The sequence below is a fragment of the Sus scrofa genome, chromosome 2 (genome assembly GCF_000003025.6).
Source record: "Sus scrofa isolate TJ Tabasco breed Duroc chromosome 2, Sscrofa11.1, whole genome shotgun sequence".
In the NCBI taxonomy this organism is placed as follows: Eukaryota; Metazoa; Chordata; class Mammalia; order Artiodactyla; family Suidae; genus Sus; species Sus scrofa.
The window spans coordinates 69,500,661-69,519,588 of record NC_010444.4 but is presented as its reverse complement, the minus strand read 5'-3'; the positions used below and the strand labels follow the sequence as shown (position 1 = coordinate 69,519,588).

Here is an 18,928-nt window from a genome sequence, read left to right as displayed (position 1 = left end):
CAAAAGACAAAAAAAAAAAAAAAAAAAAAAAACCGGAGTTCCCATTGTGGCGCAGTGGTTAACGAATCCGACTAGGAACCATGAGGTTGCGGGTTCAGTCCCTGCCCTTGCTCAGTGGGTTAGCAATCTGGCGTTGCCGTGAGCTGTGGTGTAGGTTGCAGACGCGGCTCAGATCCTGCGTTGCTGTGGCTCTGGCGTAGGCCAGTGGCTACAGCTCCGATTAGACCCCTAGCCTGGGAACCTCCATATGCCGCGGGAGCGGCCCAAGAGATAGCAACAACAACAACAATAACAAAAAAAAAAAAAAAAAAAAAAAACCCCCAAAACCCATGGAGTTTATGGCACAGAGAGTTAAGTATCCAGCACAATCACTGCTATGGTGTGGGTTTGACCCCTGGCCTAGGAACTTTCACATGCCTTGGGCAAGACAATCAAAACAAAACAAACAAACCCAAACCAAAAAGCAATAATCAACAGGTGTGTGACCAGCCCCCCTTCCCTTTTTTGATGAACAGGATACAGAGGCAAATATCAGCATGCATCACTACACCATCAGCATGTGGTGGTGTTTTTTTTTTTTTGTCTTTTTGCTATTTCTTGGGCCACCCCCTCGGCATATGGAGGTTCCCAGGCTAGGGGTCTAATTGGAGCTGTAGCCACCGGCCTACGCCAGAGCCACAGCAACTGAGGGATCCGAGCCGCGTCTGCAACCTACACCACAGCTCACGGCAACGCCGGATCGTTAATCCACTGAGCAAGGGCAGGGACCGAACCCGCAACCTCATGGTTCCTAGTCGGATTCGTTAACCACTGTGCCACGACGGGAACTTCAGTGATGTATTATTGATAAAGATTCTGCTTTGGTGTTTTGTTTTGATTTGGCTGCACCCGAGGCATGTGGAAGTTCTCAGGCCAGGGACTGAAGCCGTGCTGCAGCAGTTACCCAAGCCACAGCAGTGACAACACCAAATCCGTAACCATTAGACCACCAGGGAACTGCCTGCTTTTCTGTTGTACGTGAAATCTTCCTGGGTGGTAATGTATAATCTCCCTCCCTGTGGATCACAATCAAAAGAGGCACAAGTCACTGCCCTAGTGGGCCTGTGAGTTGCCAGCACCCTCTAGCCCAGTGAGATCCCTGGCACTTGTCTATGGGACTCCTTATCCTCCTTCCACAAGGCACCTGCACGGGATGGGGAACAGGAACCACTGCTGGCCTCACCAAAGTCCATCTTGCTGTCCCTCTCCCCGTCCTGGCTATTCATGGGGCGGCCCACATACATGTGAACCCCTAAGGAGAAATGCTTTCTGGCCTCTCGTAGCCCGGGGTGACTCGAAGCCACTGTTATTGACACTGAGATCAAAGGAAATAAGAAACTAATGATTATGCTGGTCGTGTCATTAAGCTTGAGAAACCCAAAGCACAGATATGGATAAAGCAGGAAGAAAAAAATGCTCATCATGGGAGGTAGGTGCTGAGTCTATAGATGTACACTGTATAATTCCTCGACTTGACTTTTCTTTTTTCTGGCTTTTTGTCTTTTTTAGGGCTGCACCCACAGCACATGGAGGTTTCCAGGGTAGGGGTCTAATTGGAGCTGTTGATGCCAGCCTACGCCAGAGCCACAGCAACGAGGGACCCGAGTCATGTCTGTGAACTACACCACAGCTCACGGCAATGCTGGATCCTTAACCCACTGAGCAAGGCCAGAGGTGGAACCCACAAACTCATGATTCCTAATCTGATTTGTTTCCACTGCGCTACAACAGGAACTCCTCATCTTTTTCACATACCTGAATTTTCATAGTAAATGTTGGGGAGAGGGGACCTTCTAGACCCAGAGCTCATGGCTCTTGTAGCGATCCTAAAAAAAGGGAAGTAAGTCTTGCTGGCAAACAGCCTAAAGAACTGGTCCAGGAGTTCCTGTCATGGTGCAGCGGAAATAAATCTGACTAGGAACCATGAGGTTGCAGGTCCGTCCCCTGGCATCGCACAGTGGCTAAGGATCTGTCTGGTATTGCCGTGAGCTGTGGTGTAAGTCACAGATGAAGCCCAGATCCTGCAATGCTGTGACTGTGGCGTAGGCCGGCAGCTGTAGCTCCAATTAGACCCCTAGCTTGGGAACCTCCATATGCTACAGGTCTGGCCCTAAAAAGCAAAAAAAAAGAGAACTGGTCCATGGCACAGATGCAGAGATGTCCACTGAGGTGCTATTTCTAAGTGTAAAAAGCTGGAAATAGCCTTGATGCCCAGCAGGAGGAGACCTGGCTACATAAATCACAGCACAGACACACCATCAGCTGCCTCAGAAGAAAAGATAGAGAAAGAGCCCTTGGATAGAGAAAGGCCAGGCCAGGCTAGAATCTCTATCCAGGGGTGTTAACACAGCAGAAAGAAATGAATGCTAGGAGGTTTGCCATCCCACCACTATAACCTACCAAACTAAGACCAACATTCAGCCCTTGCTCCCTCTGGCCAAGCCCTGCATGTGGTCCCATTTGTGCCTCCTGAGTCAGCACCTTAGTAGGTAGGCATCTCCAGAATGCCCACATCACAGATGAGGAAACTGAGGTCAGAGAGGTGAAGCGACCTGGCTCGAGGTCAGTGGTGGAGCTGGGATTTGGAGTCCGGATAATCGGTCTCCAGGTAGTGGCTCTCAAGTTACATGGCCTTTGTGAGGCCATGGGCAGGCTCTTCACCTCTCTGACCTCTGCTGAAGGGGTCAGGGGGACTATGTGGGCTCAGATCACTGAGGATCTTGTCCAACATGGGCACTGGCCACTCAGGAGCAGAACAATGAGGATACTGCCTGGAGGATGCAGATCAACCACTCCACCCCCATCAGCTGACCTAGTTCCTAAGGACAGTCACCCTGCTCCAACCCTCCAAAAGGACAAGAGGAAATACCCGGCTGCTCTTCCTGCAGCAGACACCAAAAATGGAACACTCCTCCACCCCCACAGCAAACCTCAGTTCTCTTCTGGCTCAAGGCCCTGGGCTCGGCCTGTGCAAGATACCATCCCCCTTCCAGGAGTGCTGGGGAATGTAGAATGGGAAATGGGCTGGGGACCAGGACACAGGCCGGTCCTCTGCAAATCTCTGCCCTGCCAGGTCTGGTGCCTGGAAGGCCTGGCCCCATCTCCTCCTCCTCCAGGGCCAGACTGCCTATTGCCTCTTCCAGGGAGCCTTCCCTGACTTCACACCATCCAGCATCTTGGGCCTCCTCTCCTGTCAGAGCCAAGTTACCCTGGACTGTGTTTAAGGAACCAGGACCTGGCAGATGCGGCCTCCCAGAGCCCAGTGTGTGCTGGCAGCCTTTCCTTCTGCCAACCCCTTTGTGTGAGGGATATAGAGGAGACAGTGCTAGAAAGCCACAACTTCTTCCCCAGAATGTTGGGGGATAGCAGAAACACACCCTCTGTGTTCAGCGGAAGGTCCAGAAGCCAGCCAGGCCCATCCCTCACAGCCTACATTCTTATTTTGGCCTGCACTTGCAGCATGAAGAAGTTCTCAGGCCAGGGCTCGAACCTGTGCCATGGCAACAAACCAAGCCACTGCTGTGATGACCCTGGATCCTTAACCCGCTGTACCACAAATGAACCCCCAGCCTGCCTTCTCTACTGGGCTCCTCATCATTTTAGAACCATGTGCTAAATTCCCAGGTCATGCCAAGGTGAGAGAGATTCTGCCAACATGGCTTCCACGACCCTCTTAAAGCCAGACTTCGGTCTCCCCTCCTTGAAACCCTCCACAGCTCCCACCTCACCCCAGTCAAAGCCAAAGTCTTCACTACATGCCGCAGGGCCCTAGAGAATTTCCTTTCCCCACAACTCTGACCTCAACTCACTCCTTCCAACCACACCGGCTTCCCGGGTTTCTTGCACCCCAAGCCCCTGACTCCTGCCTCAGGGCCTTTGCACTGGCTCTTCTCTGCCTAGCACACACCCTCGTGGGCCCCTCCCTCTCCTCCTTCAGGTTTCTACTGGAGCAGTACCTTCTCCTTCTCTATGAGGTCTGCCCTGACGCCCAGGTGAGATGACAAACCTCCTCAGTCTCTTTCCCGCTTTCAATCCTTAGGATCCTCCGAGTGCTCATCACCTTCTAACATGGTTTACCTTGTCAGCCTGTGTAGCTTCTCTGATCCCCATTAAAGGTCCACCCCATGGGGCAGGAATCTGCATCTGTGTTGTTCTGTATCCCAGGGACACAGTACTCTGCACACCCAGGAGGGGCTCTGTAACAATGTATGCGACGGAAATGACTCTGCTGGAAAAGCAAAACGCCCTGCTTCAGATTCTGTGAGGTGATCTAGTACCCCCACCCTACCCCTGCCCCCAAGCTGGATATACAGGAGGCAGGACAGGGTCAGGGTCAGGCGGGGCCATCTGCTGTATTCCCTGCCCTCTCTCCTTTCCAAAGCACCTCTCAATGACACAGACCCAGAACAGAGCTGAGCTCCTGGTCTGATGGGGAGGATGGACATGGCACAAGCATGTCACAGCACGTGCCAGAGTAGCTCAGAAAAGAGACCCAACATACCAGAAACTTGGGGTGGGGTGGGGGTGGGAGCTCGTGGAGGGGTGGCTTGCCCAACTCAGCCGCAACTTACCCCAAGATCATGGAGGTGGGCAAGGGTACAGGTGGACCCATGCCAGCACAATCTCTGTCAAGTGGCAACCTTTTCCCATGCCCTGAAGATGATCTCTGGACTCAGGCGGGGCGGGGGGATCCCCACTGGCCAGGCTCTCCCTCTGTGCCTGTTTCCCCATCAGGAAAATGAAAATATGAGAAATGGGCAGAGCGTTCAGCCTGGGGCTCTACAACCCTGAAAATGCTCAAATGTGGGAGATGATTTTTTAATGACGCACTGTCTCTTTAAGTCAGAGGCCTTGAGGCTGAGCCTGCAGCACCTGGAGAGTGCTCTCTCAGCTGGTCCCTAGCAGCCTAGGCTAAGCAACTTCGGACTCTGCCTGTCCTGAGACTGCCTTGTCCCCAGAGCAGCTGTAGCGTCTTCAAACCTTCCCTTCCTCAGATAACAGAGCCAGTCCTCCAGTTCCCAGCTCCTGGCACAGCATTTTGACGGCCGCAAGGGCACGCCACCACAGCCCTGATGTGGGCTTTCATGGGAGGAGGGCCAGCTATGTGTGATCAGGCCCCCGGGCTCCGAGGGACCAGCACAGCAAGAAGCAAGGAGTAAAGTGGGCCCTTGGCCAGGAGTCACACTGCCAACTGTGCCTCAGTTTTCCCACAATGAAACAGGACAGCACAGAACCCAGTGCTGCTGGGGTGGTATGAAGAAACAATCAAATTCCACGGTGTGGGGCCCACAGAGAATGCATCTCACCTGTGTCCTGTGGTGCCAGCGAATGCACCTGTCATTTTTTTCTAGAATGAGGTTCTGCCCTCAGCCCAGCACTTGTTCCCCGCCTCCTTCAGGTCTAGGCTCTAAACAACCCTGCTCAGGGAGGCCCACCCTAACCACCTCGGCTCCGGCAACCACCACCCCACCCTTCATGGAGCTCCTCACGCTGACACACCACATGCCTGTGTGGCTCCTGCTGAAGCCAAAGTTGCAAGAAAGGGTCTGCGAGGGACTTGGTTTGGGCCTCTGCTCTTCCCAGGACTCCCACGTGGGTCTCCAGTATGCTCAATAGCCAATCCCCCACTTTGGGCATCCCCCAAGCATGCCCTTCAAGAAGGGAGGTGACAAGCACATGCTGCCACCTTCTGGGGTCAGGCCCCCCTTCCCCAGGGGCAAGGAAGCAGCCCCACAACAGAGGCCACGGTTCCTCAGCCTGGCTTCCTTTAAGGTTTTCCTGGGACAACCTGCCTTCAGCCCAGCCCCTCAGGCCAGGAGAAGGCAAGTGAGGCACCATCACATGACTTGGGAGGTAACAGGAAGAAGAGCTGGGAGAATGGTGAGCTCAGAGAAGGCATGGAAGCTCCAAGGCCCTTCGTCATACCTTGCCCTCAGCATCTCTTCCATCTGGCTCTTCTTGAGTTATATCCTTTTAATAAACTGGGAATATAGTGAGTAAAATGTTTCTGACTTCTGTGGATCACTCTATAAACTTGATCAAACCCAAGGAGGGGCTCATTGGAACTTCCAATCTACAGTTGGTCGGAGAGAAGCACAGGTAACAAGGAGTTCCCTGGTGGCTCAGTGGGTTAAGGACTGGACGTTGTCATGGCTGTGGCACAGATTTGGTCCTTGGCCCCTTGCCAGGGAACTTCTGCACGCTGGGCACAGCCAGGGAGGGGGAAAAAAAAAGCACAGGTAACAGCCTGGGCCTGTGATTGGCAACCAAAGCAGGGGTAGAGTTACAGTCTGGTGGGACCAAGCCATTAACCTGTGGGATCTGATGCTGCCTCCAGATCCCACAGAACTGAGGGAACTGGAGGACACCCAATCAGTATCCATTGAGAACTGGAGAACTGCTTGGTGACATGGGAAAAAACATACACTGGAGAAGGTGACAGCCCCAGGCTGCCATCCTGGCCAGCCCTGAGCTGATCCTCTCCAGCACTGGACTTGGTTTCCTCAGGGCCATGCACACCCACTGCAGGGTTTATAGGCTTGATAGAAAGGGCCCTGCCAGGGCCAGGCTGGCCGGGGAGAGGTCCTGCACACACAGCCATGGATAATCTCCCACAGGAGAGAGGGGGCACAGCAGCCGCCCTGAGAGCCAGACACCAGCCTATGCTGATGGAGCATCTCCTGGGGGCCAGTCCCTGTGCTGGGCACAGGGGAGGGCGGTGGACAAAGCAGGTCAGCGGCCCTGCTCTGGTGGCCCTGATGCTGAGGCAGGGGAAGAGACTATCAGGAAAATACGGGTTGAAACGGCACAACACTGTAAATCAACTATATTTTATCTTCTGCTATTTTTTTTTTTTTAAAGGGCCGCACTTGAGGCATATGGAGGTTCCCAGGCTAGGGGTCTAATCGGAGCTACAGCTGCTAGCCTACACCACAGTCACAGCCATGTTGGATCCCTGCTGCATCTAGTACCTACACTACAGCTCACGGCAACGCCAGGTCCCCAACCCACTTAGCGAGGCTAGGGATCGAACATGCATCCTCATAGATACTGGTCAGATTTGTTTCTGCTGCGCCGCAATGGGAACGCATAATCAACTATGCTTTTCATAGAAAACAATTTTTAAAAAGAAAATACACAGACAGGATGATGCCTCCTAGCATACACTGCAAAAGAACTAAGGCAGCAGTGACAGGTGGGGGTTGGGAGAGGAGGACAGGGCAGGGTGTTCCAGCAGGAAGCACAGTGAGGGTGAAGTGTGGAGGTAGGAACAATGGAACAGGTCTTGAGCGTGAAGAGAGAGATTGTGGCTGCACCTGGGCCCTAAGAGGAGGTCCCAGAGGCCAAAAGACCCCTTGTGGAGTGGGGGAGGGCCTCCTGAAGCCTCAAGACAGAAGCCAAGGGTAAAGCCCTGACATCACCTCTCCGGCTCCTGGGAGCACTGGCCAAGGTCAAGGCTGGGAAGGCGGGCTCAGATGGCTCTGGTCATCCACATTCCACACAAGAACAGTCCCCAGGAGTTCCTGTTGTGGCTAAGCAGTAATGAACCCGACTAGTATCCAGAAGATGCGGGTTTAATCCCTGGCCTCACTCAGTGGGTTAAGGATCTGGTGTTGCTGTAAGCTGTAGTGTAGGTCACAGACACAGCTGGGATACAGCGTGGCTGTGGCTGTGGGTGTGGCTATGGTGTAGGCCTGAAGCTACAGCTCCAATTCGACCCTTAGCCTGGGAACTTCCATATGCCATGGATGAGGCCCTAAAAAAGACAAAAAAAAAAAAAAAAAAAAAAGAAAGAAAGAAAGAAACAGTCTCCAGGATTTACAAGGCCCAGGTGTGGTTCCCAAGGCAGAGCAGAGTTCACCCATGAGCCAAACTTCCTGGTAGCTTTGGTCTGAGATAATTTTTAAACTAAGCTGATTAAAAGCAATGGTTCACTGAACCCAGTCTGGACAAGGATAAACCAGGCACCACTGGGTGTTGCAGGAGTCAGAGAATTATGACCATACAGTACCAGGGGCTCCAGACCCCACAGGGGGCGACATGGGGTGGGCAGAGCCACGAGGGAGACACCATTATCACCCCTCTTCTACAGACAAGTCAGCTGAGGCAGAGAGAGGGAAGCTACTTGCTCAAGGCCCCAGTTAGGAAGGGGTGGCATCCTGGCCCTGAAATCCTGTTCCTGACAGCCAGCTAAACAAAACTCCTATCTCTAGGAGCACTGCAACCCTGTGTAGCCCCTAGAAGGCCCCAAGGGCCCCAGCCATCGCCTGTTCCATACAGCGCTCAGTTTCCTCCCCTTCCTTATCAGTAGGGTGTCTCCCCCAGCCCAGGTACCTCAGCCTCCCCACCTCAAGGTCACTCTAGACTCTGCCCTCACCCCTGCAGCACCACCCTGGGTCAGGCCCCATCACCTCTCACTTGGCGCCAGGCTCACCTCTCCCTGGCTTCCTGCCTGCGCTCCTGTCCCTGCCTGTCCCTCCTCCACAAGGTGGCCAGTGGGCTTGGCCAGTCTCTCCACACCCTTAGTGCCACTCGGGTTCCCAATGCCTGAATCTCTTAGCACACCTGACAAGATGTGCCCCCTGCCTCCTGGCCCCTCCCCAGCCTCATCTCACAGCTGTTGCTCTGCCTAGAATGTTCTCGCTGGACCCTTGGCCCAATGTAGATCCAATGCCGATATACTCTCCCACAATCCCCTGGGCCTCCCTCCCTCAGCCCAACCATAGCAACCCTGTGTCTGCATCTGTACCACCCAACTGGCTGAGCTCAGGCAGGACCAGGATCCCTGGAGTTCTTGCACTGCCTCCTAGGCAGCTGGCCCAGGCCCAGCTCACAGCTACTTGGGACATCCAGTAACTGGAAATGTCACAGTAAGGTGGGGGAGGGGGGTGTATGCAAGCTGGGACACAGCAAGGAGCTCTCCCTTGTGGGACACCCTGGGGCCCTCTCCCCCACTCCCAGCCCCAGCCCAAGAGGATACAACTATGTCTCCATCTCTACGGCTGCTACCCCATCCCTACCTCCTGGGTCCCCCTACCCCAGAGCTGGTCCCTGTGGTCTCCTCTCCATCAGTGGCCATGGGACCTGGTCAAGTCACACCTTGGTCTCAGGCCACATTCCCCAGAGAATGAGTTTAAGACTGGGCTTCCAAGATGACCTCCCGTGTGTCCTCAGGCAAGTGGCCTGGAAGCCTCAGTTCTCTCCTCTGTGGGATGACAGGAGTGGAGATTTCAACATCAAAGGGGTCAGACAACATGCAGAGTCAGGCACTGGGCAGATATGCGCCCTCACAGTTCCTGCCCTTGGTGCTCTCACAGGGTTGTCACTTGTCATGTGTTTCTCCTCCCCACCTCCCAAGGAGGAATTTCAGTTCCTATAGCATGCCACACTGGGCATCCCTGCCTCAGTCTTCACACATATCACCCTCCGCTAGGAAGGAGAGTTCCCCCTCCCTCACACACACCCCGAAGCACCTGTCAGTCTCAACTCAAACATCACTTCCTCCAAGAAGCCCTAGGGTGCCCCCAACCCTCCAGGATGGAGTCAGTCACACTCCCCTGACCACAATACTCCCATCTGGTGAGGGCCATCAGGCTCCCTCTTGGTTTCTACCCAAGTCTCCCCCTGCACTGTCCCCCAGCAGTAACAGGAGTACGTACCAAGAGGGAAAGTGACAGGTGGTGGCAACAGCCCTGGTCCTACTTGTCACCGTGCCCCAGCCCAGGACCACCGCTGGGTGACAGCCACTGTGGAGGTGACTCCCGCTATGACTACACCAGGGACCTTCTAGTTCAGGAAGCCAGCCAACCTGTTTTTCCAGCAAGCCCTTCCCAAGCAAGCCGGCAGCAAGCACGAAACCGCAGCCATTGGGATGGCACCACTCAGCAAGGGGCTGGAGTGTGCCAGGCACTGTTTTACAGGCTGTACGTGTATTGAATAACATGGTCTTCATGGCAGCCAACAAAGGCGGCACTATTATTATCTTCACTGTCCAGACAGGAAACACGGCTATGAGCAGCAGTCCCTCCCCAGGGGCCAGACAGCTAGTCAGCTACAGAGCTAGGCAATATTACCTCTCAGCCCCTACCCACCCAAGCAAAGTTTTTCCCAGCATAGTCAGGGACCAAAAGCATCAGCCCCACCTGGGAACTCATTAAAAATGGAGATTATAACCCCCAACATCAACTCTCCGCCAATTTACTGAATGGTAAACGGAAAACCAATGGGCCGAGCCCCACTGACATTTGCAAACCAGAGCTTTGCCACTGCTCTTCCTGGTACAGCTGATTGGACACCCGAGCCCAGAGGAGGCAGCCCATTGGTTCACTCCTGGCCTACACACTAGCAGAGTTCGCAAACAAGAGGTGCTGGACCAATCAGCTGCCGCCTCTCATTGGTGCCACGCCCTCCTGTAGGTGGGTTGGGTGAAGTCCAGGGGTGGGGGGAGCAAAAGGGCGGGAATAGGGCCAGCTGAGAGGGGAGGCGGAGGTCTGACCCCGCCTGGGTACCCATCCCACTAGAGAGTCAGGGAACCTGGTTAAGCCAGAGTTTTCCCATGGGCAAAATGGGGGTATGTCAGCGGCCTTCCCAGGGTGGGGGTGTTTCACCTGGCTTGTGGTACACCAAGTGCTAAATGGACCAGGGCTGACATTCCGGGTCAGTGGCAAGGCAGCATGGAGACCCCTGGTGGCGTTGGAGAGAAGACAGAACCAGCTAGGTAAGATATTTGGGGGACAACTGGCAAGGGTATCAGAGAATATGCAGAGATGATAACTTTTGGGGGGTGTGGTTCTGTGAGTGTAAGAGAGTGTCCTTATTGCAAAGGGAGGCACACTGGAGCATTTCAGGTAGATGTGTCACAATGTTACTGATTTTGAAAGTATCCAGCAAGAACATGTCATCTATGATAGACCAAGAACTGTGGCACCAGGCAGCCTGGTCACAGCTGGGATGCTCCAGGTGGGTGGAGGTATTCAATGAATTTTGCTTCAACATCCCTGCACATGTGGAAAATGTGAATTCAAACCCACACAGCAGCACAAAGACCTGAGGCTCATCAGGATCTCCTGGCTCCTGCTGCCAGCCTCCCCACCGTACCTGTTTTTGAGAAGATGAGCTGCAGAATGAGAGGCCGCCGAGTGACGATTCCTGAACCTCGGGGAAGGAAGTCCCTGTGGGAGGGGAAAGGGACAGAAATTATTCATGAGGCTGGCTTGCAGGGGAGGGGAAGTATGACCACACGTGGTGAAGCAATCCCCTCTTGCAATCTGAGCAACCTCAGCACAGACACCAATGCCAGCCAGGCAGCAGGGAACGCTCTGGCCTTGGAGGGTCCTGAGGCCACAGTGGGACAGGGAAGAGAGTGGATTGAAGGCTGGTGACAATTGGAACCATTTCCCTCCAGCTGGTTATGCTCCAGTCCCAGCAAGCCCAGAGGGCCCTTTCTTTGGCAGATATTGGACCTTCTCCCCCCAGCCCAAAGGAGATCAGTACATTTCTTAGACACACTTTAAAAATTAACCTAATGCCATATGTATGATATAAAGACTAAAATAAAAGTATTTCATGACCAAAAATGTGTTTCATATCCCTGAAAGACAAAGTGATAGAGGTGGAAAGCAGATCAGCGGTTGCCCTGGAGGTAGAAACAGAGAGCAGGGAGCTTTCAGCAGTGATGGAAATGTTCTAAAACTGGACTGTGGTAATGTTTACTAAAACTATAAATTTACTAAAATCAGTGCATTTGAAATGGGTGTCTTTCCTAGCAGGTAAATGATCCCTGCTTCATAAAAAAATATACCCTAGAGTTCCCACTGTGCCACAGTGGGTTAAGACCTTGACTGCAACAACTCAGGTTGCTGCAGAGGTGTGGGTTCGATCCCTGCCCCATCATAGTGGGTTAAAGGATCCAGCACTGAGGCATAGGTTGTAGCTGCGGCTCAGATTCAATCCTTCAATCCCTGGCCTGGGAACTTCCATATCCTGCATATGAAGCCTATATATATATATCTATATCCACACACTATATATTTCACTATGGAAATACTCGGGCACTACCTGCACCAACTTACGTATGCCTGGAATTATGCAAAGTGGGAAGACCAGGAGCCACCCTAGACCATTAAGAAAGGAAAGCAAAAGAGCAGGGGTCCAGGTGGGGACAGAAGTAGAAGAAGAATTTCCATAGATCACTAAAGCTGTGCAAAGGATTCTTTGTTGTTTCAGTAAACTGGAGAAAAGTTATAGGCTCAGGGAATTTTAAATAAGGTTTGCACCCATATAAACATTTGTTTTATCTGAAATTTATTCAGAACACTGGGCAGGTGTGTCTCATAGAGGCAGGCATGCTTGGTGCCGCCCCACTGCCCAGTACTGTCTGTGATGGGAACACTGATGGGAACCCTGGAGAGAGCCCCAGAGGAGGTTGCTGGTTCTCAGCCTGGGCTGGGTGTCAGAACCCCTGAGAACCTGTGATCCCAGTGGGTGGAAAGGAAGGACCTGCAACTTTGCCACACACCATGCACTAAGGGGTTCCAGCCCTTAGTGTGGAAGCATAAGTTGGTTCCACCATGCTTATGCAGCACCTCTTCTGGGCCATGGCAGTGACCACACAGCAGGATGGCCTGTGATAGGAGGGACCCTCCCCTGGCAACTGGAGGTCCTGTGGGGGCTCTGCTGGTGAGTAGCAGAATGGAGCCCTCGAGTGCACAGGCCCAGAGAGGGAGGGGTGTGGGTGATGCTGGTGGGCCACCAGATGGGGTTTAGGGACAGTCACATTATAACCATGTGTGCTTTTTTTTCTGTGGGGGGGACACCCCTCGTGGCATGTGGAAGTTCGCAGGCTAGAGGTCAGATTTGAGCTGCAGCTGAGAACTACGCTACAGCCATGGCAGTAGCTGATCCTTAATCTCCTAAGCCAGGCCAGGGATCAAACCCACATCCCTACAGAGACAACAATGGGTCCTTAATCTGCTGAGCCACAACAGGAACTCCTAACTACGTGTACTTTTGGAGTTCCCATCGTGCCTCAGTGGAAACGAATCTCACTAGTATTCCTAAGGACCAAGGTTCAATCCCTGGCATCATTCAGTGGGTTGAGGATCTGGCATTGCCATGAGCTGCAGTATAGGTGGCAGACGCAGCTCAGATCTGATGTTGCTGTGGTGTAGACAGCGAGTACTGCTAGCCTGAGAACTTCATATGCTGAGGGTGGGGCCCTAAAAAGACAAAAGACAAAACAAAAGCAACAACAAAAACCTCATGTACTTTTAAAGGTATGTGTTTTTTGGTTTTTGGTTTTTTTTGCTGCATCTGCTGTATGCAGAAGTTCCCAGACCAGGGATTACACACACCTATGCTACAGCAGTGACCATGGTGTATCCTTAAATTGCTGAGCCACGAGGAACTCCAAAAGGCATGTGTTTGTTTTTTGTTTTTGACTTTTCTGGGCTGCACCTGCAAGATAAGTAGGTTCCCAGGCTAGGGGTTGAATTGAAGCTACAGCGGCCGGCCTAAACCACAACCAGAGCAATGCCAGTTCTGAGCCTTGTCTGCAATCTAGACCACAGGTTGTGGCAAAGCTGGATCCTTAACCCACTAACCAAGGCCAGGGATTGAACTTGCATCCTCATGGATACTAGTCGGGTTCGTTACCACTGAGCCACAACGGGAACTCTCAAAAGGCACATGGTTTTAAAAGACCCCTCTGGCTGTTTCAGGGATGAGGGTGGGAAGCAAGAAGCAGGCAGAGGCATCTACACTGGTCAAGGCCAGTGATGATGGGGGCTGGACCAGGGGATGGCAGGGACACCAAGGGCAGCTGAAAGACACTGAACAGAATCAAGAGGAGTTTAAGAGACAGCAATTCATGACCAGGGGACAGGTTGGATGGAGAAGAACCCTGGAGGAAAGGAAGGGGCAAAACCAAGGGATGAAGGCCCAAGGATACGCACGAGCCCCTAGAGGGCAAAGCCTGTAGCCCCTGGCAACACAGTCAACCCTCTACACCTCAGATGCTGCCCATGGAGCCATGTTCCTGAAGAAAACAAAAAACTCGGGGGCCACGCCTGGCCTGCTCAGAGCCCTGCATGCCCACTTCATGCAGCATATGACATCCTGAGCATGACTCCCATTCTCCAGTTTGGCAGATGCAGAGACTTGAGGAGTGGCGAGGATTCGTGACCTGGCCAAAGTCACAGTTGCTCACTAAAGTATTATTCACGCAGTCCTTTGGAAGTGCTGGGGACACCAGTGCTGACATCCTGATGGGGACCATGTGAGTGTGTCGGGGGGGACAAAGAAGACACACTACGGAGTAAGAGAGCTCGGGGTCTGTCAGAGAAGCCCTGTTGAGAAGGAAAAACAAGGGGCCTACACGTAATCAGGGCGCAGACCAGGCAAAGCTGAGAAACAGTAGGGACTGCCTATGTGTCACCAGACCCCAAGGTCAGTGGTTTACCACAGCCCTCATCAAAGGGGGCATCCCTGGCTCTCCAGCAGAGCACTGATCATTCATAGCAGGCGCCGCAGGTCTACTGGGGACATCAAGCACCACAGGTGGCCTTGGCCCTGGCTTCCTGGAGCCCCTGGCCATTTGACTCACAGGTGGAGACCTGAGAGGCAGGAAAGAGACAGATCAGAAAGCATGGGCACTGGCCTTTTGACCCAGAATCACCAGTGCTGGCAGTGACCATGGGCAGACCCTTCACACCAATCTCCCGCTCTACCTCTTCCATGTGAGCTGAAGCGTCAATGACCAAACAAGACAGGAGGTGCAGGTGAATGGAATACCCATGGTCCCATGGGTACTGCTCGTCCACAGTCCAGGATGGACCACAGCCTGTTCATTCACTCACTAGCTGATGGGGCTCTGGTGGGAATCTTCCCAGCTCGGGGCCTTTACAGATAAAACTGCCATGAACATTCTCATATGTGCTTTTTGTTGACATATGCCCTCGTTTCTCTTGCTGAGTCACAGGGTAGATCTGACCTTGAACAGGCAAAACTAGTCTCTGTGATAGAAATCAGAACTGATAGAAATCTAGTCTGTTCCCCAGAGGAACAAAGGGGCAGGAGGGAATTTTCTGGGATGAGGACAACGCCCTCTATCTAGATCAGATCAGTGCATGCATTTATTTAAAAAATGAAGGTTTAAGATTAGGGCACTTTACCATATCTAAATTCAATCTCAAGAATGTCACAAGGACAAGTCAGTCCAGGAAGATGCACTCATGAAGACTCAGATACAAAAGCATAGAGAGAATATTCCACTGAAACCTGTCCAGGGAACAAAGGATAAATTTTTTAAAAATATTTTTTTTTGTCTTTTTGGGGCCACATATGGAGGTTCCCAGGCTAGGGGTCAAATCGGAGCTGCAGCTGCCAGCCTACACCACAGCCATGGCGACTCAGGATCCGAGCTGCATCTGCAACCTACACAACAGCTCACTGCAACGCTGCATCCTTAACCCAATGAGCAAGGCCAGGGATCGAACCTTTGACCTCATGGATGCTAGTCAGATTCGTTTCCACTGAGCCACAACAGGAACTCCCTAAAAATTTTTTAAAGAAAATTGGCCCATGGACCAAACATTACAATCTTGTTAGTTTCTCAGTAAGAAGAAGAGCTCAGATCTAAAGAACTTTAAAGCCCACTGGGGGGAGTTCCTGTCGTGGTGCAGTGGTTAACGAATCCGACTAGGAACCATGAGGTTGCGGGTTCGGTCCCTGCCCTTGCTCACTGGGTTGACGATCCGGCATTGCCATAAGCTGTGGTGTAGGTCGCAGACACGGCTCGGATCCCGTGTGCTGTGGCTCTGGCGTAGGCCGGTGGCTACAGCCCCTATTCGACCCCTAGCCTGGGAACCTCCATATGCCACGGGAGCGGCCCAAGAAATAGCAAAAATACAAAAAAAAAAAAAAAAGCCCACTGGGGGGGACAAATTAAATAAATTACGGCCCACTCGTGTCACTGGGTAGCCATGAGGAAAAGAAAAAAGTTTTTCATCTCCTGACATGGAACTTCCTTTTGGGTGGACTGAGGAAAACAAAAGGTGCAGAAGAGTGAGTGTCTGAGTTTTGCAACAGAAGAAAATAAAAAGCCTCAAAATAGAGCCCAGGGAGGCTGGGCCTGTTCCAAAACAGTCAATGCATGTTCGGGAACATCTTTGAATTTTGCATCATCCACATGGATTACTGATTCCAAAAACTTATCTGTGTTGGAGCAGCCAAGAGCTGCCGAGAGCCCACTGTAGGCCAGAGAAGGAGTTGAGAATTTTTCGTGAATTTAACCCATTTAACCATGACAAGATCCATGGGGGGCGAGGGGCGGTCCTGGGAGCTCCATTTTAGGGATGTGACCAGGCCCAGTGGTTAGGCACCTGCCCGAGGTCACTCTGGTCCAGGAGTGGCAGAAGTGTGGACCAAAATTCACTGGGTCCACTGAAACTCTGACCTGCAGGCCTGCTGGCCTCTGGGCCTGCCTGTCGGCCACAGAAGCTGCAGGCATCTCCCCAGCCAGGAACCAGGCTTTCTGCCACTGGTGTTGGCACGTGCTGTCCTGTGACTGCTCTGGTTGTGTCGGGGGGCCCAGGTGCTGTGAGCACAATGGTGATACCATAGACAACGGACAATGACAGCCTCACAAGAACACGAGGACCAGAATGATGCCCAAGAGAACCCCAAGAGCTCTGGGCCCCTGCAGGGCAAGGTGGCTTTTGGGGGCTGGGACTTGGAAGTAAGGACAAGGGGAAGGCAAGGAGGCAGAACCCGAGGGGGAGAAGGCTGAAGGATGAGGCTGGCCAGGTGTGAGGGATGTTGCACACCAGCTTGGGAGTGCCAGGAGCCCAGGGATTCATCTGATTGTGTATCCAGACTGCAAGACTCACACTAGGCCTCAACAGTCCTTGCAAAGCAGGCCCCTGGGAATCTCCAAGGGGGTCTCTATGAGGAGGGGCCTGTCCAGCTGTGCTTTAAGCCGCACCACCCCCCGCCCCGCCCCACTCCCCACAAGGGTTTCTGGGCACTCTTGGGGCCTTTCCTGACCTGGGTGGTGGAAGGAAACTGTCTTCCCCAAGCAGCTCTGCTGGCCTCACTGACTGTCCACTTATCTGGTGGCAACTTGCAAGCCTGGGTCAGCAGCTTCCCCTTCTTGGACCCCACCCACATTCCATGGGTCACCAAGTCCCTCTCTCTGACTCAAAGTGCCCACCCTCTTCCTCTCTCTTTCAGGCTACAAGGGCCACTGTGCCCCCAGGCTGCCCTGCGTACTGTGTGACCTAGGGCCAGCTTCCCTGCCCCTCTGATCTGGGTTTCCTAGTTAGTAATGGGGAAACTCCTCACACTTCAGAAGGCAGCTGGGTACTAGACACAGAGGCACCCCCAGACTCCCTCCCACAGCCCTGGCTCCAGTGACTCCTCCCTGGGGAGGCTTCTTCCACTCTCACTCACACCTCCAACCCCCCATCTCCCTCCTGCACCTCATTTTTCACCAAAGCACTAACCCCCTTTATGTCACTTATCTGCTTCCTGTCTGCCCCTCCCCACCATGTCAGCTCCCCGGAACAGCATGTGGGGTTTATTCTGTTCCCTGGCGCACAGCAGGTGCTCAGTAAGGGCTAACTACCATCATTTCAGCATCATCCCTGGCCTCTAATGCATGGGGTCCAGCCCTGGCCCCAGGCTTCTGACCAGGTTATATGTGATTATCCTCCTAAGACAGAGGCCTGGGGCTCCCTCCTGCAGAGGCCACATGACTGACCAGGGGTTTGAAAGGGTTGCCCACCAGCCTATCACACCACCCCTAGCACTGCCCCCCTCCCTAGCCACCCCCCTTCAGCCTCTGGAATCTTGTCTGTACCTCTGGCCTCCAAGATTTTGTGAGAGCTGTTCCCTCTGCCAGGAAACCCTCCCCTCAGACTCTGGCCACCCAGCTGTGGGCAGGCGCAGTGGATGGCACCTCTCTCTCCCAAATGCATACTCCTTCCTACTACCCCCACCAGTCCAGTCCAGTGACAGGATGGGTCTTCTTCACCAGACTGGTCACCACTGTTTCTCCAGCACCCAGAACAGTGCCTATCATATTCGGCAGGTGCTCCTTAAACATTTGCTGAATGGATAGGCAGAACATGGACTCTGGAGCCAGAGAGCCTGGGTTCAAAGCCCAGATCTGCTTCCATGGAAGGCCCAGCTGGATGCATGACCTGGCACAAGTCACTTCCCTCTCTTGCAGCCTCCGTGTTTCCAGGCTCTAAAATGGGCCTCCTCTCCTCAGAAGGTGAAGCAGACTCCCGGAAAGGCAGGAGGGGACAGGGAGGGGAGGGCACAGCAGGAGGTGGCACCGTGGGCCACTCAGAAGCCCAAGCTGTTTATTTATTGTCTTCGGAACTGACTCCCAGTCCCCAGGAGGGTGGAGATGCAGAAACAATGGAGACAAAACACCAGGAGAGGGAAAACAAACAGAAGAGCCTGCAAAGGATTAGTCAGCCTGAAGCCAGAGCATGTGAGGGCCCAGATCCTCCCCAGGTCACCCAAAGCCCCAGCATGGGAGACATCAGCATACTGCTGGCCACAGGAAGAGGCCCTGGGCAGGAACCCCTCGCCCCAGGGTCATGTCTGGCCCAGCTCTAGTCTGATCTTGGGTAACACCTCAGGGAACCCTCTAGCAACTCCAAAGGAACGCTGCTGGGGCCAATACCCCCATTGCACAGATGGTAGACTAAGCCTCCATTTCTGGACTTGCCCAGGTCACTTAGCAAGGAAGGAGCAGAATCAAGATGGGAACATGGGTAGGACCAATGAGGCCGAGGCCGTCACCCCCACCCTGCCTTTGTAGTTCTGCTAGAACAGAAGCAGAAGTCATCGTTGCTCAGACTCTAGATCCTTAACATCC

At 53.2% G+C, this 18,928-nt stretch overlaps 1 protein-coding gene across 19 annotated transcripts in view; it reads right to left on the bottom strand.

The window, feature by feature from the left end:
- Positions 1–18,928, bottom strand: part of DNM2 (dynamin 2) — a 100,417-nt gene that overhangs the window by 54,839 nt on the left and 26,650 nt on the right. For all 19 annotated transcript variants that reach the window (XM_021083813.1, XM_021083807.1, XM_021083812.1 and 16 more), the window contains exon 2: positions 11,137–11,210. In XM_021083813.1, coding sequence (XP_020939472.1) covers positions 11,137–11,210 — 74 coding nt within the window. The remainder of the gene's footprint in view (positions 1–11,136; positions 11,211–18,928) is intronic.